The sequence below is a fragment of the Lithobates pipiens genome, unplaced genomic scaffold (genome assembly GCF_037356315.1).
Source record: "Lithobates pipiens isolate NorthernLeopardFrog02 unplaced genomic scaffold, aLitPip1_a1.2 Scaffold_3, whole genome shotgun sequence".
In the NCBI taxonomy this organism is placed as follows: Eukaryota; Metazoa; Chordata; class Amphibia; order Anura; family Ranidae; genus Lithobates; species Lithobates pipiens.
In genome coordinates, this window is record NW_027507790.1 from 50,014,931 (window position 1) to 50,036,237 (window position 21,307).

Consider the following 21,307-nt stretch of genomic DNA (forward strand, 5'->3'; position numbering starts at 1 on the left):
ACTTGTGCCCTTTGATTTTTGTTGAGGGAGACACACTGATACGCTGTTTGGGAAATGATTATTCAACTTCGGGATCCTATTTGCTTGAAAGTGTGTTTCTTGTAAAAACACTTCTTGAGGTCTTTGCCTCCAGAGTTCAGCCATACAGCTAGTGTTTTTTCTGGTATATTTAAACCCTTCGTGTTCCAGGATACAAATTTCAGTGTCATTTTTAGCAGGGAGTTATCAGGATGTCGCGCCCCACCATAACCGAATTTAAAGGTACATGTCTATTTTTGACCTCCCATGACGTTCTATACCAAGATGCCTTATATGTCATTCTCAAACTAGCTAGTTAATTACCAGGAACATCTAGCATATTACCAACTCCGCTACAGCTGAAAAATCATATCAAATCAATTGCTCAAGGTCTTTCATTCATACTGTATTATGATTAATCACCAATCCAAATATGTTTTGCAAACGTGCCATGAATATTACACATAAGTGCCAAATTATGAATTTGGAATAGTAATCAAACAGACCTAACACATTTAATTCTAATGGGTGAGTTTTTTTGCGAAAGTAAAATGCAGTTGGGTAGAGCTGGGCTAGGGTTTTGTGAAGAGCAGGGCTTTCAGGGATCACCTAAAGGCAGACTGAGTAGGAGATAGGTACAAGTTGGGGTAGGGAGTTCCAGTGGATAGGAGAAACTCTGGAAGGGAGCATGGGAGGAGGTGATGAGGGAGCTGGCAAGCAAGGACGTCTTGGGAGTATTGAAGTGGCTAGTATGGTTGCTGTTTTGATATGTGGTTGGTTATGTTTCTCAGTGCAGAGATGTGGATGACTTTGGATGTCGTTAACATTTTAAATTTTATTGGGTGATCAAAAGCCAGTGGAAGGAGTGGCAGAGAGGGTAGGTGGATACTGAGCAGTTGGTTGGGAGTGGCAGCAGCATTCACAATAGACTGAAGGGGAGCCTGTGCAGAGCTAGGTTGATGAGAAAAGGGTTGCAAAGGTAAGTATTGCTCATTTTATAAGGTGATGAGATTTGTAGCAGTGCCTGGTTGTGTAGGATTGAAAGCGGAGGTCATGGAAAAGGGGGAACAGGGAGGAGCAAATATCATGAGCTCCGTTCTAGAATGACAATGTTTTAGGAAGTGTTGTTAGTTCCATACTGATATGTCCGTTGGGGACACTAAAGGAGATGACTGGGAGTTGACGAGAGATGCACATTATCAGCATAATCATGGTGGTCTTGGAATCCGTGCAAGGTTATCAACTGACCAAGGGATGAGGTGTAGATTAAGAACAAAAAGGATTGAGGACAGAGCCTGAGAGGAAGGAGTAGAATTGTAGGCGACAGTTAAGGGAGAGCCTAGGTAGGTAGGAGGAGAACCAGGAACTAGCAAAGTTTTGTAGGCAAGGGAGAAGATTGTTTTGAGGAGCAAGGCGTCTACTGTGTTGAAGGCAGCAGAAAGGTCTAATAGTAGCAGTACTGCATAGTGGCCATTAAATTCAGCAGTTAAAAAGTCATTAGTGTTTCTGTGGGAAGTTGCAGATGAAAGCCATAAGGTGTCCAGAAGATTATCCATTAGACAGTTGTAGACTAGCAATTCTAAGATTCTGGAGGTAAATGGGAGTAAAGAGATGGGTCTTTTGTTATTCAGAATGGTTGGGTCCAGTGAGCGCTTTTTGCATGTGGGGCTTAACCGGTCATGTTTTAGAGGAGAAGTGAGGAGGTTGAAGATGGGAGTAAAGCTGGCCATACAATTATACAATGTCCATCAATTTCCTTTGGATTTATATTCAACTAATGTAGTGCAAGGGCCCGCCTAATTGCATAGGAATTGAATGTGTTTTAGGTATGATCTCGTATTATATTGTTTTGGTAAATCTAAAGGAAAATTGTGTATTGTATGGCCAGCCTTGGATAGCATTGAACAGAGCCAGAGGGTGACCAGGGTAGTTGTGTGGGAGTAGGATCCAGGGGTCAGGTGGTGTGGTGGGCATCAAACGTTTTTAGCAATGACCTTCATGGTGTCAGGGTCAGCAGAGGACGTTTTGGCAGAGATGACTGGACAGTGGCTAATTCGTTACGACATTTCTTTTTGAAATGGCTAGCAGTTTCCCAGGCAGTGAATGAGTTGGTGGGCATTGGCAGTGGGAGATGATGTAGAGAGTTAGAGGTAGAAAAGATATGACAAGGACTGCATGATGGGGCGTTAATGAGCAAGAGGAAATAGATTTTACAGCATGGAAGCGTGAATTATATTTTCGGATGGCAGCTTTATGCGGGGGAAAATCTTTCAGAGACTTGGTTTTACCCCACGCTTGCTCAAGAAACACGCCTTTTTTGTTTGAGCTTTCTGGTGACATCTGTTTGCCATGGTTGGAGCAGTTAGGCCTCATGTACACTGCTGCTGGTAAACTGATGTTTAGGAGCAGTTGGGTGTTTTGGTTTTTTTTCAGCTGCCCCTGAACTCTCCTTTTATCTTATCAGTACATGTGCACGGGTCGTTTCTAGGCAGTTTGAGTTTAGAAGCATTTTTTTGGAGCGCACAAAAATGCATTCAGGACGAATGTTCAGAGGCATTTGAAATGCCAAATGCATGTAACAGCTTGTAAGCATGGTAACTCGTTTAGCTGCGTGTGTTTATTTTTTTTTTTTTTTTTAATTTACAGACGTTTTTTAATTTTTGGCCGTTTGAGAAAATGTTTTATTTATTTTAAACGCTTCTAAATGTAAACGTTGCAAAGCGGGCGTTTGTACGCGTCGGTTACTATCTGTCAAGTTAAGTCGTTCAGGGGAGGGTGTAAAAACGTCCCGTGTACATGAAGCCTAAGGGCTTAAAATATTAAAGCCTTGTTGTTGGTTTTTTTTTTTTTTTTTTTTTTTTAAATGGGTATACTTGCCTTCTTCGTGCAGTGGTTTTGCACAGAGCAGCCCAGATGCTCGCTCTCCTGGCCCCCTCCCTTCTGCCGAGTGCCCCTACAGCAAACCGCTTGCTATGGGGGCACCCAAGCCGAGCGGCTGCTCTGTGTACATTCAGACATGGAGCTGTGACTTTTCTCCGCCCCCTCTCCTCATTGGCTTACTGACTCAGCCAATCAGGAGGCAGAATCCTGGACAACCGAGCCTCTTGTGCAACATCGCTGCACACAAGAATGCCTGAAGATGAAATGCCTGCCTTTATAACCACTTTATTTCTGTATGTAGTGAAGACAACCAGTGTATCCAAGGAGGAAGGGAGTGAGCACAAATGTGTCCAGGGCAGGACAAGGGTTAGATATGTCATAGAAGTTGTCAGTAAGCAGAATAGAGGAGGGTTGAAGTGGCAAAAGCTCCTACTGGTAACTGCTTGTTAATGATGAAGTGAGCGTAAAATAGATAAGGTTGTGATCAGAGAAAAGAAAAGGGGTATTGGAGAGTTTGCAGGGAGTGCAGAAGTGGGAGAATACAAGGTTAAGGGTGTTGTCCATCTGAGTGAGTAGGAGTGTGTGTCCATTGTGTTAGTAAAAGGTAGAAGTTGAGAGGTAGATCCTGGGGTGTTAGCTTATCCTAGTGGGTGAAAGTAGGGTGGCCAGGCAGAGAAAGCATCAGACGCATACTTATCCAGGAGGCTGTAGGAGAAATATCAATACAGTGGGCTTCAATGAGGGAGGTGCGAAAAGAAAGGAGTCCACTGGGTCTAGCTGAATGCCTTTCCAGTGGCCCTCTACTGGACTCAGTGAAACCTAGCTTCCGGAATCAAACTAACACCAAGTAAGTGAGTTGGAGATGAGGTCATGGATAGTGTTGATCTTGTTAAAAACCATGCGGGCATTTCATTATCAGCTTGTACATCCTAAAACCACAACTAGTAAACCATAAATTACAAAGGGTTGTGTGGCAATTGTATGGTGCGTATTGTGTTTAAAAAAAAAAAAAAAAAAAGTGTAACTAAAGGCAAAACGTGTGCTTGTGTGTGTTTTTTTTGTTTGTTTTTTTTGTTTGTTTTGTTTTTTAACCATCTGTGTCCCCTTGAGGAGATTTTGCACAGCCTAAATAGGAAGTGACAAGAAATCTCTCCAGAATTGGCATCCCCGATGGAAAATTTCCCTTACTGTTTTGGCAAAATTTGGGAGTTTCCTACATTTTAAGTTTCTATTAAAATTGTGAACAGGACAAATGGAGAGGGTGAATCCCCCTGAAAGGGGCACAGGTGGCAATAGAAGCAGGTGTTCTAAACCCTCCTGCATTATATACAAAATGTTTTTTGCCTTAGTTATACTTAAAGTGTGTGTTAACCCAAAACAAGTATCTTGCTCCTTTGAAGCATGTTGTGACACCGTGTTTGTCCTATGTGTTTTGGTCCCCTGTGACACCAAAAAAAAAAAAACCTAGCTGATCTTGGCAGTTTCTCTCCACCCCTCTGTAAACTGACCACAGTGTATCGTGGCTGCTGAGACCAGACACCGTGGTCAGTTTACGTGCCTCTGTCATCAGCAGCTTGCTTTCTGCTCTCCTCTCTGCTCCTGTGTCCTCTCCCCTCGCTCTGTGTGTGTGTCTGTCTGTCTGTCACCCCCCCCCCCCCCCTCCTGCTGCTCTCATAACACTAACCTGTATACACCATCAGCACTGCCTCCTATTGTAGTGTCCCCCTCTGTGAATGATTCATAAATTATAAATGCTGTAAATACCTAATTTAAGAGCAGAGATTGCGATCACATGACCAGCCAGCTCTCTCCTCCCTCTCCCTCCAGACTGACATCAGCAGAGGAATCTCAGCCCCTTCTGCATCTCTCAGAGGTGAAAATGGGTAAACCTGGCTGGTCATGTCATCGCAATCTCAGCAGTGAAATTGGGTATTTGCAGCATTTATTTTTATAAATCGCACACAGGGGTATACTACAAAAGCAGGCAGTGCTGATGGTGTATACAGTTTAGAGTGGCTTAACAACCACTTTAATTGTGTTTTTCAAAGCCATTATTATTACCTAAATCCTGTCTTGCTAACAGAATGCAGTTATCCCCTGCGCAGCAGGCCACAGACTGGTAGAAGTGGGTGAGCACTAGTTGGTGTTCAAGTTCTGCTGCAGGGCAAATATGCTGAGCATGAAGATAGTGACAGGAAGATTGAACACAGGGCTGAACGTATTAGCATGTTGCTGCCCATTCATTGTCCAGTCAGCAGACAGATGTATGTTCTGTTCCAAGTTATGCTTCTACTACAGTGAAGATCATTGAACTGGCTGTGTCTGGTACAGATACTTGTGTATAACTGGCCAGAACTGGAGAGAATTAAAAATCCTATGGCAGATAAATTTCCTTTTCTTGATTGGACTTTAATTTTAAAATGATGCAACACTACTATGGACCACTAGAGGGTGTATTTCACACAAGAAGCTGCAAGTTAATTGTCCATTCTTTATACGCTGCACTGTCTCTCGTATATCCACCTTTTGTAAATTCATATTGTGTACAGTTTGCCATACTGATTACAAGACTACCTTGGCACTCTTCTAAAATGCCATTCTTAAATGCTACGTGGATCTTCATTACAGAAACATTAAAATGAATGTGCTATAAAGATGTTAGGAACGCCAATTACAACACCTTATGCTCATGCACAATGCTGTGCAAAAGTTTTATGGAGGTGTGAAGAAATGCTGTAAAGCAGGCATCACTAAATGGTGGACCGAGTCAGTCTTCTGTCCGGCCCTGCCATTTATGGTCTGCTATTTTTCCCTTGGCCGCTGCCTGCTGGCTCTGTTGTCTTTACAGAGCTGACATCAGAAGAGCAGTACAGCAATGCTGGCCCAGTTAACTGGTTGCTAGAACCGCCCTGCATTCTAACAACCAATTGGTTCACTGGGGCAGGTCCCGCCCTCCTTCCATCCCTTTGCTGCACTTCCGATGTCAGCTGCTGTGCCCTGTCAAAGCTAGGAAGAGGGCACTATTATTTATTATTATTATTATTATTATAAAGGTCAGAGGAAGCTGATGTGAAGGGGGGGGAAAGGATCAGAAACTGTAGGCAGGGCAGGAATGTGAAGGGGGGGGGGTGCTATAAAGGGGATGAGGACAGGAATGTGAAGGGGGGGGGGGGGGGTGATGAGGTGGTTGGCAACTGCAATTTGAAGTAGGGGTGATATAAAGTGTGGGGGGTCACAAACAAGAATGTGAAGGGGGGGAGCTGAGGACTGTAATGTGAAGGGGGGATGATGTGCAGCAGGCTTGAGAACAAGGATGTAATAAAAGATTGTGATGTGGATGATTTGAGGCTAGGTTTATATTTGTGTAACGTTTAGGTGGCCCATTTATTTTAGTGGGCTGCCCTATAAGCAGAAACGCAGAAAAATTAAGTACCTGATCCTTCCTCCTTCCCTTTTTTTTTTTTTTTTTTTTTTTTTTTTTTTTTATTGCGAAGTACCGACCTATGGTACTGTGGCACTTGCAAAAGCACGCCATGTTTGCCATTGTGCAGAGGTGCCATTGAGAGTCAAACATATGATTCGGACCTCAGCTAGAAGAAACGTTTACCAACTGGACCTTTAAGGATTTTATTTCAATACCCCTGCTGTAAAGAAGGAATTAAATTAAAAAATATATTTTTAAAAGATCAATTCACAAAATGCAACGTGAGTGAACAGACAAAAAATCTAAATCAAAACAATATTTGGTGTGACTACCCTTTTTGGCATTACAACCAGCATTCCTAACTTTTGTACACTTGCACGGTCAGGTGAATGAATAACCAATTATACCGACATATACCAAGCAGGTGCTAATGAGCGTCAATTTCATATGTGGGTTGAAACCATCAATAACTGAAAGGGAAGCTGCTGTGTAGGATGCTTAAAACTGGGTGAGGAACAGCCAAATTCTGCTACTAAGGTGAGGTTGTTTTAAGTCACAGATCATACACCATACTCTGGACTCAGTCAAAATTTGAAACATTTGGCTTTAGCAAGAGGAAGTTTGTTGGTGAAGGGCTGGGGAGCATTACAATAATGAGTGTCTGCAGGCAACAGTGAAGCGTGGTTGAGGTTCCTTGCAAATTTTGGGCTGCATTTCTGTAAATGGAGTAGATTTGGTCAGGATCGACTGTGTCCTCAATAGTGATAAATACAGGCAGATACTTCTCAATCATGCCATAACGTCAGGGAGGTGTGTGATTGGCCCCAAATTTGTTCTACAGCAGGACAACGACCCCAAACATACAACCAATGTCATTAGAGGACGTGAACACAGATGGGTGTTACTTCCTCTTTGTTTCCCTGCAAAGGTAAAGCATAATGGGCTAATATGCATCGCATAGTAGCCCATTATTTGACACTTACCTGCAGGAGAAGCCCATGATGTCCCCGTCTTCCTTGCTAGTAGTGAGCGTCCATTCTTCACCCCTCTTCCTTCCGGGGTTGTGAGCTCCGACTCTGACTGGCCGGAGTCGCGTGATGATACTCCCGCGCATGCGCTCGGCAGCCGACTTTAACAGCATGTCTCGAGCTAGATATGGCACAGCGTGCCCTTTCTAACTCTGGTGCATGCGCAGAAGAAACCGCCGTATGGCAATTTTGTAAATATCTCCTAGACCGTGCAGGTCTGGGAGATATTTCAAGCACCTACAGGTAAGCCTTAATCTAGGCTTACCTGTAGGTTAAAGTGGTTGTAAAGAGTTTACAACCACTTTAAGCACTATCTTCAGTGTAAAGAAAAACAAGGAGTCTTGGAAGTGACAGTTTGACCCCCATAGAGCTCTCTGTTTGGAACTACAGAAAGAGACAGAAGAATTTGAGGCAGCCTATACCCACTGAGGATCTTTGGTTAGTTATACAAAATGTTTGAAGCAACCTTCCTGCCAAGTACATCAAAAACTGCAAGTGTACCTAGAACAATTGATATCGGTTTGAAGGCAAAGGTGGCCACACCAAATATTAATTTGGATTTCTGTTCATTTACTTTCCGTTTTTGTTTGGTAAAAATAAACTATTGACACTTCTATTTCTGAAAGCATCTTTTGCACAGTAGTGTATGTCTTGCAGGGAACAGACAGGCAATTTTTCTTTAGAAAAACTGGGGCAAAAATAATTTTTTGCTATGTCAAGTACATTTTGTCTAGCAGGGTTTTTCAAGGACCACCCTTCTGGATGCATAAATCTGTCTTACTGTCTTTGTCTTTTGTCATGAAGAAGATAGAGGTCTTTCCTGGCCCTATGATTAATTGCTGTAGGCCAGCATTCGCTCTTCTGTAGATTGGTATTGTTCCTTCTCCCCGAGATGAACTTCTCATCTCTGCTGTCCTTACTGTAATTTCTTTCCGCTGACTGGGAAACCATGTTTCCTGTAATCTCATGGGGATATCCTCCTGTCATCTGCACACGCGCTGGGGGTTGAAAAGTTCTGTCTGCGCTGATTTTAAGCTTTTATCTTGAAATCTAGGTTCTTTTTCTGCAAGTGAAAGCTGAACGTCTACTTCTCCTTTTTTGTTACTTTGTTATGCTTTCACCTTCGGTTTTTCTCTCTTCTTAATTATCTAGTTCTAACAAAAAGTTCCAACTGGTCACCACAGACAACAGAATTATGACTGAAAGTTCATAATGCTTGGTGTATTGGCATAATGCTGGCCAAAAATGTCTCCTTTTTAAAATCACCCAGTGTGACCCCTTTCACATTGGCAGAGTCTGTCTACATAGGGGATCTCTCTGATGCTCCCTACTGAGCAGGGGGAGGACAGGTCTGTGTCCACTCTGACATAGCCCCCTGTTCTCTATGGGGTTGTCGGCTGGAAATGGACCGACTGTCCGTTTACATCTGACTATCATCTGATCCACCACACAGATGGAGAACGAATCCCCATCCATCCATCCTTTTTTTTTTTTTTTTTTTTTTTTGGATAGGATCGGATGTCAGCGGGTGTCAACACATGTCTGTGGACTTCGTTGCTCCAAAGAGTGCAGTGGATGGTCCATTTGAGTCCGCCTGAAAAACTGACAGGCAGACCCAATCGGTCCATCAGTGTGAAAAGATACACTATGACCCTTTTCACAATGGTGGAGTCTGGCAGCGGATCTGCCCTCTCTGCAGGGAATCTCTCTGCTGGTCCCCACTGAGCAGGCAGATGACAGCCTGCTGTTCTCTATGGGACTGCCTGTCTGTTTCCATCTGACTGTCATCCGATCCACCAGACAGATGGGGAACAGATCCCCATCCATCTGTTTTTAGCAGATCGGATGTTGGCGGGTGTCAATAGACATGTCCGTTGACATGCCTGCTCCATAGAGATCAATGGATGGTTCGGTCGGGTCCGCCTCAAAAACTGTCAGGCAGGCCCGATCGGTCCATCAGTGTAAAAGTGGCCTACTGGAGCGCAATTAACACCAAAGTTTAAATGTAGCATTTACAGAGTCCAGTTATTTCCACTGTTTACCAACCCGCCCCCCCCCCCAACCAAACCAAAGTACCTTGGGTTCAAATTGGAAGCCATGTCAAAATCCATATACTTCATCACCTGCCAGAGAAGCTGAGATCACAAGCTCCGTGCTTTTACCGCAGTAACACAGCATGGCCTTTTATGGCTTACAAGAAGGCTCAAAAAAAGGTGGGGGGTACATGTTGTCTGCGGGTACTGGTCTACAGGATAACAGTAATACAAAGGCACAGTTGATATACATTTTGTAATTGCATCCACTGTAAAATATTAGTTAAATCTCTTATGAACTGCTTTTTTTTTTTTTTTCCAGACAAAAAATAAGCGCTGTAAACTACTTCCCCTGGTTCTGGCAGCTCCACTGGATGTTGAGAAGGGAACTGTGATCATGGTAGGAATTCCTCCAGAAGTAGAGAGTTCTGACAAGAAAAAGTAAGCCCCTTTTTAATTCTGTGTATGAGTTATGGGACATGTGATTGGAAAAGGGTTAATTGGACGTGATAGAAGGTCAGATGCAGTGTGCTTTCCTTTTCTCTGCATGCAATGATGCAGATAATGCAGGAGCCCGCACTCCACACCATTTGGTAATGTCTTCTGTACACAACATAACTTGAACAGTAGGAATGGCGTATACACTTCACTTTTCTCCCACTCTGGTGTTGAGGAATAATTATATTACCAGAGCTTGGTGATTTGGAGGGTCTGGTTTCCTCCAGACCATTTTGTAATTTTATTCGAAGTGTAAAAAATAATGTATTATAATGCTTCCATGTGTGTGTGCCCATAGTTCTTGATATTTGTGCACCCTTTCTGCTAGATAGGAGGTGTGGTGTGTTATTAATTTGTGTTGACAGTGTTACAATTATTGCACAATCCATGTTTATTATAGCCATATACTAGAGCTGCATGATCGGCAAGAATCGTTATTGCGATCTTGACTAAAGTGTTTCCCGATTCTTTCTATGTAAAGAATTCTCTCTGCTCTTCTGAAGCCACAGCCGTCAAAAGAAAGGAAGAGAAACGGGGCAGTCTGCCAAGACTCATAACATTTCTTTAGTAGTTGAACTTGAGTATAAACATTGTAACAATTTGTCAATGGATTAGACTTTGGCTCCATGCACACTGGAGCTCAAAAAAGCTGTTTCTGGATGCCAGATTGCTGGCAGAAAACGCTGGTTGAAAAACGTGATTTCATCAGCGTTTTGCATTGCCGTTAATTCACGTTCAGCACCTCTAGCTTTTAGCAGCGTTTCTCTGCCTCTATCTCATCATGATCCGTCTTGCGGTGCGTCTTGTGTGCTAAGGATGAAGGGGAACCCCGCCAAAATGGAAGAAAAAATTGGCGTGGGGTCCCCCCCTCGGACCCTTCGGTCTGGTATGGATTTTAAGGGGAACTCTCTTCGCTGGGAAAACGGCGTGGGGGTCCCCCCAAAAATCCATACCAGACCCTTATCCGAGCACGCGGCCCGGCTGGTCAGGACCTTACCAGTCTGCATGCCCTCAACATGGGGGGGGGGGGGTAGGTGCTTCGGGGCAGGGGGGCTCTTCGCCCCACCCCTTATGACATCACCCACCGGGGCATGATGGGGCGGGGATGTCATAAGGGGTGGGGTCACCGAATGACATCACCCGGTGACCACGCCCCATGCCAATATAAGTTGTTGCGTACCTGGCATTACAGCGGGAGAGTGTTGTGTCAACAACTTTTTTTCGGCAAAGAGGGTTCCCCTTAAAATCCATACCAGACCGAAGGGTCTGGTATCGTCCGGGGGGAGAGACCCCACACTAATTTTTTCATTTTGGTGGGGGGGGTTCCCCTTCACCCTCAGCACACAAGTCGGATCATGATCCGACTTCTATTCAAATCGAGAACCGTTGCTTTTGAATTGAGGCAGAGAAACGCCGGATGAGGCATAGCGCTCTTTTTACAGCGTTAACCCTCGTTTAACACCTTTTGCCGGTGTCTGGCGTTTCCAGTACCGCTCTTGAGCACGATTTTATGGCGTTCAGAAAACAGCCCATAAACTCCACTGCTAATAAACGTCCAACAATGTCCATGTGTGCATGGACATATAGGATAACATAGATTGGAGTTTGGGCGTTTTTTTTTTTTTTTTTAAAAGCCCATAAACTCCAAAAAAAGGCCGTAAAGGTCATTTTTATTTATTTTTAAATAAACAAACATGTTTTATACTTGTCTCCACTGTGCAGCTAGTTTTGCACAGAGTGGCCCCGTACCTGGTCTTTTGGGGTCCCTCGGTGAATGAATGAATGAATGAAATACTTATATAGCGCACAATGCGAACTGAATCGCCTCTAGGCTGTCTTGCCCCCCCCGCAAGGACTTATCGCGTTCATGGGAGCTCCCTCGCATGAGTGCTTGCAGGCGCTCTCCCGTGATGCAGCCATAGCCGCTCACTGTATCACTCGGCCCCCACCCCCCACACAACGTCATTGGATGTGATTGACAGCAGCGTGAGCCAATGGCTGCACTGCTTTCAATCCATCCACTGTAACAAATCAACGGCCAGGCTGACCGGCAAAGAGAATGTCGGGGGCGAGCGCGGGACTTTCAAGGGGCCAGGTAAGTAGAATGGGGGGGCCGGCATTGTCTGATGTTTTTTTCACCTTAATGCATAGAATACATTAAGGTGAAAACATCATTTTTTACCTTTACAACCCCTTTAACCTCCCTGGCGGTATGATTATGTCGGATTTTAGGTGCTGAAAGCAAGCAGTAGAATGTTTTGCATGGAAATTTGGCGTTTTATATTGTAGGCCTGTAATTCTTAGGAATAACTTGCTTAAATCTGTCCAAACCAGAGTGTAATAGACATCCCGGGTATGATAAAATTTTAAAAACAAATCATAAATTAAAATATAACTATAAATATACCAATTAATAAATTATTCAATAATTTAATCAAATCAAAAACACTGAAATTTGCTCAGTTGCAGAATTGTCACTGTCATTACTTTCAGTGTTTGACGGATCTCCCCACAAGTCACTATTGCTCAATTCTGCAAGTGATTCTAATTTATTATCGCTGTTTTCTAGCTGGTCTAAAACCACTTTTGAAAGGGACAGTTTTGGTTGCTATGAACAATCTCCAGTTTCCAGGCAGAAAGAACAGTTTTTATAATATAAAACTGCATGCAGACCACTAGGAACAAAAGGGATGCGAAATAATTACATACAGTAATGTTATCTGTAAGATTACAGTGTACTGTATGTAATTTAAAAAAAAGAAAAAAACAGTTGCGTTAGCCCCTTCTTTTTTCTTTTTTCTTTTTTTACTCTTACTCGAAGCAAAAAAATTAATCGTGATTCTCATTTTGGCCAAAATCGTGCAGCTCTACCATATACAAATGGTGTCCCTATCCCGCAACACAGTGTTATATGTAAACGTTTGGGTTCTTTATAAATATACACTTTTTCTGATTCGCATTATAAGGCTATATTGTATATGAAAATAATTGCCATCAGCAATGGTGCCCATTGCATTTTCAAATTTTAGTTTAGGTGTAAGTCATTTCTTTATGTATGTCATTTCTTTTAAATTTAAACCTTAATTAAAAAGTGGTTTGTACAAAATGTGAATTCACCAGCCAGCATTCCTAAAATGTTACATTTGGATTCTAGTTTCTTTGGTCGGGCGTTTGAGAAAGCTGCAGAGAGTACCAGTTCTCGGACACTGCACAATCAGTTTGATATGTCCAGTAAGTGATTACTATATGTGCTTCTATGGGAACAAAATTGGAAAGCCTGTGTTTATTTTTAAATCCTGCTTTTGTTAAAATAAAAGGGACCCTACTTATTATTGTCTGCCTGCAGCCAGCTGCACAGCAGTTTTAACAGTGGATTTTAATGAGGTCAAACTGTGCAAGTTCACTGTGACCCGTGTCCCCCCTCAACATGCTTTGAGTGGTTGGAATTTTACTAGTCAGACTGAGCCCCCACTCCTCTAAATGCTTAGCAAGGGAATAATGGTACTTCCCAAATTGGTCTAAAAGAACTCTAATTTGTTAACAATGTGTGTTTTTCCTACATATCCCGACTGCCACATGCATTTTGAAAGAAAGATTGGTGACATTCCATTTGTTTTATCACCACCATCTTAATGTATGGTTTTTGTATCTAGTCATTGAACTGAGAACAGAGGACCGTACTAAGTTCCTGGATGCTCTCATCTCTCTCCTATCCTAAAGGTATGTTGAAACCAAAAGTTTTTTTATATTTTTCATTACTTTTAAATTGCAACTTTTCCCATGTGCCTCACCTTTTTAATTTTTCAAGGATAAGTTCACTTTTGGGAACTTGTTACATGTTCCACCCATTTTTAGGGTGGAACATGTAACATGATCCCACTCATGCAGCATCTCCCTGATCTTCTGCACCTAGTGACAGCAGGCGGGGATCTTCTCCAGCTGCTCACTGTTACTATTTAAAAAAAAGAAAAAAACAATGCTCCGCCCACCTGGCCACATCATTCAGTCACGGAGTTCTGTGAATGGAAAAAACAAGTACTGTCAGCCTTAGCAACTGTCAGCTTATAGTTCTCAATGAACTAACAGGGTGCTGTTGAGCTCTCTGGTAGTTCATTGACTCCTCCTGTCAATGTGTATCTGCCCGTATGAGGTACGAGCTGACAGATGCAAGTCGGCAGGAGTCCTGTATGGCTCCCATGATCTGCTGATCATGTGTGCAATGCTTTCCAGATGCCTAGTTAAAAAAAAAAAAAAAATCATAAATGCACAATTTTTTTTACAAGCAAAAATAGGTGCATTTATTTTAAACCACTTACAGACCTGCTTAAGGACCCGGCCTTTTTTTTGCGATACGACACTGCACTGCTTTAACTGACAATTGTGCGGTTGTGCTGTGATGTACCCAAACAAAGTTGACAGTTTTTATATTCTTTTATATATTTTTATTTTTTGCACTATAAACAAAAAAGTGACGACAAATTTTTGCTATAATATCCCCAAAAATGTTTAACCACTAGAGATCCGCGCTATAGCCGAATGGCGGCTACAGCGTGGACCTGCTTTGCCGGGACTACGTCTATTGATATCGTCCCATGCATAAGCGGCCTGCGTGTGCCCCCTGAGGGGCGCACGCTCTGTAATCAGCGAGTCTGAGACTCGCCTGATCACGGATCGGAGCAAGGGGTCGATCCCGACCCCTTACCACGTGAACAGCTGTCATCCAATCACAGCTGATCATGTGACACAACAGAGCCGGTGATCGGCTTTTTTTTTTTTTTTTTTTTCTCCTCGCGCTGTCAGGACATCAGTCCCGATCACCAGCTTATCAGTGCCCACCTGCCCCCTGCCAGTGCCACCTAACTAATAAAAAAGTGCCACCCATCAGTGCCCACAGTGCCACCTATCAGTGCCCAAAATCTGCCTCAACAGTGCTACACCCCAGTGCCACATATCCGTGCCCATCAGTGTCATCTACCAGTGCCCTTCAGTGCCGCCCAGCAGAGCCACCTATCAGTGCCCATCAGTCCCATCTATCAGTGGTACCCATCAGTGCCCCTTAGTGCCACCCATCCGTGCCATCTTATCTGTGCCCATCAGTACTGCCTTATCTGTGCCTATGGGTGCCACCTTATCTGTGCCTATCAGTGCCGCCTCATCAGCGCATTTCAATGAAGGAGAAAAATGACCTGTTTGCAAAGTTTTATAACACACTAAAACTTTTTTTTTTTTTTTTTGTTTAGCAAAAAATAAAACTCCCAATTAACCACTTGCTTACTGGGCACTTAAACACCCTTCCTGTCCAGACCAATTTTCAGCTTTCGGTGCTCTCACACTTTGAATGGCAATTACTCAGTCATGCAACGCTGTACCCAAATGAATTTTTTCACCTCTGGGGTTTTCATTTTTTGCGCTATAAATGAAAAAAGACCGAAAATGTTGAAAAAAAACGCATATTTCTTTGTTTCTGTAACAGAATTATGCAATTTATAAAAAATTTTTCATCAATTTTGGCCACAATTTACACTGCTACATGTCTTTGGTAAAAATAACCCAAATTAGTGGATATTATTTGGTCTTTGTGAAAGTTAGAGAGTCTACAAGCTGTGGTGCGAATGGCACAAAATTGATCACATATGATGTACTGGTGGCCGATCTCATTTCTTGTGACCCAAACAAGTCAGGAAAGTACAAATACCCCCCAAATGACCCCTTTTTGGAAAGTAGACATTCCAAGGTATTTAGTAAGAGGCATGGTGAGCTTTTTGATGTCTTTTTTTTCACACAATTTGCAAAATTAAGATTTTTCATTTTTTTTTTTTTTTTTTTTTCACACAATTGTCATTGTAATAGGTTATTTCTCTCACATGGCACGTGTATACCACAAATGACACCCCCAAAAAAATTCTGCTACTCCTGAGTATTACAATATCACATATGTGGAACTTTTTCACATCCTGGCCACATAGAGAGGCCCAACTTGCAGGGAGCGCCATCATGTGTTCTAGGAGCATAAATTACACATCTAACTTGTTGACTACTTATTACATTTTTGAAGGCCCTGGAGCACCAGGACAATGACATGTGGCACTGATGACAGATGGCACTAATATGTGGCACTGATGACAGATGGCACTAATATGTGGCACTGATGACAGATGGCACTAATATGTGGCACTGATGACAGATGGCACTAATATGTGGCACTGATGACAGATGGCACTAATATGTGGCACTGATGACAGATGGCACTAATATGTGGCACTGATGACAGATGGCACTAATATGTGGCACTGATGACAGATGGCACTAATATGTGGCACTGATGACAGATGGCACTAATATGTGGCACTGATGACAGATGGCACTAATACGTGGCACTAATACGTGCCACTAATGAGATACGTGACACTGACAACAGATGGCACGTGACACTGACAGGTGGCACTGATAACAAATGGCACCGATACGTGGCACTGGAGCCGTTCATCTCTCCCCTCTCACACGCTGTCTGTGTGAGGAGGGAGAGCGGCGCTGAGAGATGATCTCATATGTTTACATATGAGATCATCTCACATTGGACACACCGATCGCGCTGTAAACAGCCGCTGTGATTGGCCGTTTACAGCGATCTGTGTTTGCCTGTCTCCGGGGGACACGGCAAACACAGAACTTCCCAAATGCGCGCCCGCGGCGGCGCGCATTGCGGAAGTAAACAGGACGTCCAGGGACGGCCTCCCGGACGAAAGCACCTGCTCTACGGCCATCATTCGGCTATAGGGCAGGCGCGAGGTGGTTAAATACCACCAAAAGAAAGCTCTATTTGTGGGAAAAAATGATAAAAATGGCATTTGGGTACAGTGTTGTGTGGCCGCGCAATTGTCATTCAAAGTGCATCAGCGCTGAAAATTGGTCTGGGCAGGAGGGGGGTTTAAGTGCCCAGTAAGCAAGTGGTTAAAAAAAAAATATTTTCCACAGTTTAGGCCAATATGTATACTTCCAGATATTTTTGGTAAAAAAAAATCACAGTAAGCGTATAATTGGTTTGCGCAAAAGTTATACTGTCTACATTTTTAGCCGTACTCCGTCATTATTTCGGACAGATCAGACACTTTTGACACATTTTTGGGACCGCTGACATCTATAAAGTGATCAGGGCTATAAAAATAAACAGTTTACTGTGTAATGTCACTGGCAGGAAAGGGGTTAACCTAGGGGGTGATCAAGAGGTTAAATGTGTTTTCTAACTGTGAGGGGATAGGACTGACTAGAGGAGGCAATGTATTTTTTTCCTACTTAGTAGGAACCAAACGTATGTCTCTCTTCTCCTGACAGAACAGGGATTTTTGTGTTTTACACACACAAATCCCTGTTCCTGCTCTTATGCAGGCAATCGTGGCTAGGTGCATCAGGTTCCCCACCATGCAGCAGGCATGCGTCTGTTATCGCCCTTAAAGGTACAGATGTACCCATACGGCGATTTGCGGGAACGAACCAGTTTGCTGACTGTATATCTGTGTGTGCTGGTCAGCAAGTGGTTAAGGTGAAGTTATCCTTTAACCCTATTGTGATCCTGAGATTATGACAAATGCTACAAGGGTTCACTTTTATTTAGACTATAGTAGAACTTGGAGATATAGAGATGGTAGTGGAAATCTCATTGAGGATATCTATACAGCATTGTTCTTGCAGCTGCGATTAGTAATTTAATATCCTTATTTTATTATATACATAAAGGTGATGCATAGATGTACATTTTATGGCTCAGTACTCTGCTTTGAAGTAATGTAAAAATGAAGACAAGCCATATTGCTCACTTGTCGTCACTAGAAGAGTCAAATTGATCTGTGGTCATTTTCCAGATGAGATCTGTTTTATGCAGTAGATTTAATTTAAAAGTCCATGGTAGACATAGCTGTTGGGGTGTGCTCATTCTTCTCTTTAATTCCAGGAATTTGTGTCATTCCTTGGGACCCTCCTGCCCTTCGTCACATCCTGCCTCCTTCTGTAAATGTACTTTTTTTATTCTTTTTTTTTTACATGTGTTTTTATTAATGTATAAACTTTAAATTATACAGTTGGCCAATAATGTAAGGTTTTATCTATTGTACTCCAGACTAATCCATGTAAGTGTAAATAAAAACAAATTTTAAGCTATTGTGTCTAGTGAGATGTGTAAAAAAACAAAAACAAAACTGGTTTGTTCCTACATGATTTACTTATCTGTCCCATCCTTGTGTTTTCATATTTTTTCAGGTATACACAAGTAGATCTTTGTACAGTCAGACGCATGATAAAAATATGTGAATCATTTCATGACCGCCTTGTAGCCACTGGATATTTTCCTACTAGCTCTGTTTTTTATGCCATCTTGCAGTTAAAGAGGAAGTAAACCCTGGTAGGTTTACTTCCTCTTTCATTCCCTGCAAAGGTAAAGCATAATGGACTACTATGCATCGCATAGTAGACCATTATGTGTCACTTACCTGACAGAGGAACCAGCGAAGTCACCGCTGTCCCCTGTAGTCCGGCGCATTCATCTTCTCGGTGGGTCTCGCTGCTCCGCCGCTGTCATTCGGCGAAGCCGCGATGACGTCACTCCCACGCATGCGCACGGGAGCCGCCACTCGCGGCATATCGCCGTTGACCGCGGCACGTTCAGTGCCTCATGCGCCATAGACAGCGGTGCCTGTCTTTCGGCAAATATCTCCTAAACCGTGTATTTCTTGGACCTACAGGTAAGCCTTAATCTAGGCTTACCTGTAGGTCAAAGTGTGTTGTAAGGGTTTACAACTACTTTAACCACTGGTCATACCTACTTGATGTAATTCAGCTCCTGTTTGCATTTATTTACCTTTTTCAACCTAATGGTAATGGTGATTGGGATAAGAAATGAAGGTGTACGGAGCAAAAACAAAAATCGAACGTATCCCCGCTGTAGTTAAAGTGGAACTTCACCTCAAAGGGTATGTTCTGTTTCTTTTTCTTCCCCCCCCCCCTCCTTTTTTTGGAACTTATTTATTTTTTTTTTTTAGGGGGGGGCACGCACCTAGTTTTGGCAGGTACCCCCCTCCCTTCCCGCAGCCTTCTGGGTTACGTCACAGGTCCCAGTGGGCTGTGGACCATTCACATTCACAAGTTGTCACAGCCGGCTTCTCGCACTAAACATGCATGTGCTGAGGGCCCAAAGAACTAGTCCGGGTGAGGACTGCGCTGGATCCATGGACAAGTCCGCACCTACAGAATTTATAACTACTTACTTTGTATTTTTCAGTTTTTTTCTTAAACTGAGTGAAACACTGCTTGACGTAATTATGTTGTGGTCTCTGATCCCATCTCTTCCTGACATCTTCCCGTAGGGACAGGAAATAAATTAAATCTCCTCCTGTGTTTTTTTTCGGTAACAAAAACCTGACTGGTTTTACAGTTAGAGATATCAAACATACTATAACTGAGTGTCAGAAATACTTCTTTCTATATTTGTTCAAGGGTAGTTGCTCAATGCATCAGCATGACGGACAGAACAATTTCCAATGAGAGATCAACAATGGCAGCCTCCGTATTCTCATGACCGTCACTTTACAGGAAACTTGTCATGAAAAAAAAAAAAAAATACAAATAGGATTTTTTTTTTTTTTTTTGTTCTGGATAATTTTCCATGGTCTATTAAGACCATTAGGTTGGCATGACAGCCAGACAGGTAGCTTTTTTAGGAAGTGGTATGTAATGGCAACCCTTATAATTCTATTCATGTCAGAAATAGTCATGCTAGGCAGAAAGCTTTTCTCTACCTTCACCTCCCAATTATACAGTTTCCCTGAAAATAAGACCTAGCGTGATTGTCTGTGACGGCTGCAATATAAGCCCTACCCCCCAACTAAGCCTTGTAGGTCTTATTTTCAGGGTAGGGCTTACTTGGGGGATAGGGCTTATATTGCAGCCATCACCGACAATCACGCTAGGTCTTATTTTCAGGGAAACAGGGTAGTAATAGTTGCTCCTTAAAAAGTGGAGAAGCTTTTGCTTTTCTTAAAGGCTTGACTTTACACAGTTTTGATGAAGATGCATCAAGTATTATCGGATGAACACTTATCAATTCACAGCATGGAAAAATGATTTCCGCAGATCAAAAATAATCTGATATGTCATAACTTTTTAGCTTTGTGCAGCCGTGAGCTTGGTATTTTTAGAGCCAGCAACGTACTTTTATTCATGTAAAAGTGATCTGGGTGCCTCTATAACTACCGGATAACATTTTTAACACACCCCTGTATACATCTGAATGTAAACAGGCAGTGTAGGGCATGTATGTTTATGTAAACCTAAATTGTGCTGGCTATCATCACGACTAAGGATGAGCTCAGGTGTGTTGGCAGCCGCACATGTAGAGCCCGCCAGGAAGTCGCCACTGCACATCGCTAATTGCAGGCAGTGAGATTTCTTGATCTGTGCAGCTGCAGAACGGCAAAATGTCTCGCTGCCTGCGATTAGTGCTGTGCCGTGCCGACCTCCTGGAGGGCTCTGTACATGCAGCTGCGAACATGCCTGAGCTCATCCTTGGTCAAGACCATCAGAGTGAGAGCAACATTCTAGCAACATAATTTATGGTTCACTCTAAACTGATAACTTGTAAAGGATTTTAAAGCGCCACCTATGGAGAATTTTGGGTACCATCATTGTTTGCAATTTCACAGGCACATGCTTGACACGTTTGTTATCTACCTATGTAGCGAATTGCTGCTGGTTCCTCAGGAAATGGCCAAAGTTTGTATAGTGTATACCGAGCTTTACACTTATTGAGGAGAAAAGCTGCTGGGCAGGTTATAAAACCATATTCAAATCACCTATTGTTTTTTTCCTGATACACTGGTACAAGAGCATGGCTGCAGTTCACTTCCTTTACCTCTTTACATTGCCCTAAATTATTATACAGGATTTATAATGCGCCACAGAGCTTTACAACATGAGTGCAGACAGTACAGTTGCAATGCAATTCAATACTGGAGGAATATGCGGGCCCTGCTGGTTAGAGCTTCCACTCCCTAGATGAGGCACTTTCTAGGGTCTATGACCAGTTTCAGTTGTTTAAAGTTATGCATGATGCTTTAATTATTTCTACTTGGGCAGCAGTATTTTATTGAATGCAGAAAAGCTTGACTCGTGCATTGAGAGTTGACTGGCTTTAGGGAACGCTGTACTGAATGGAACACGACTGCCATTGCTGTCCTCCTTTAGAACACTAGTTTTGTGCTTTCTCGGGCATCAGTGTTTGAGAAATTAACCCCAAACAAGCATGAAGTTTTAAAAGTAAGGCCTCATGTACGCTGCTGCTGGTAAACGGGCATTCAGAGGCAGTTGGCTGCCTTGTTCAGCTGCCCCTAAACTCATCCAATGTTCTCTTATGTGTACATGTACACAGGTTCGTTTAA

The 21,307-nt window shown here is 42.9% G+C and overlaps 1 protein-coding gene across 1 annotated transcript in view; it reads left to right on the forward strand.

The window, feature by feature from the left end:
• The window catches only part of CDC45 (cell division cycle 45), a 111,040-nt gene extending 93,005 nt beyond the window's left edge, over positions 1-18,035 (forward strand). Inside the window, exons 16-19 of the mRNA XM_077461651.1 lie at positions 9,706-9,824; positions 13,036-13,112; positions 13,535-13,601; positions 17,830-18,035. Coding sequence (XP_077317777.1) covers positions 9,706-9,824; positions 13,036-13,112; positions 13,535-13,599 — 261 coding nt within the window. The 3' untranslated portion in view covers positions 13,600-13,601; positions 17,830-18,035. The remainder of the gene's footprint in view (positions 1-9,705; positions 9,825-13,035; positions 13,113-13,534; positions 13,602-17,829) is intronic.
• Positions 18,036-21,307: the final 3,272 nt, after the last annotated feature.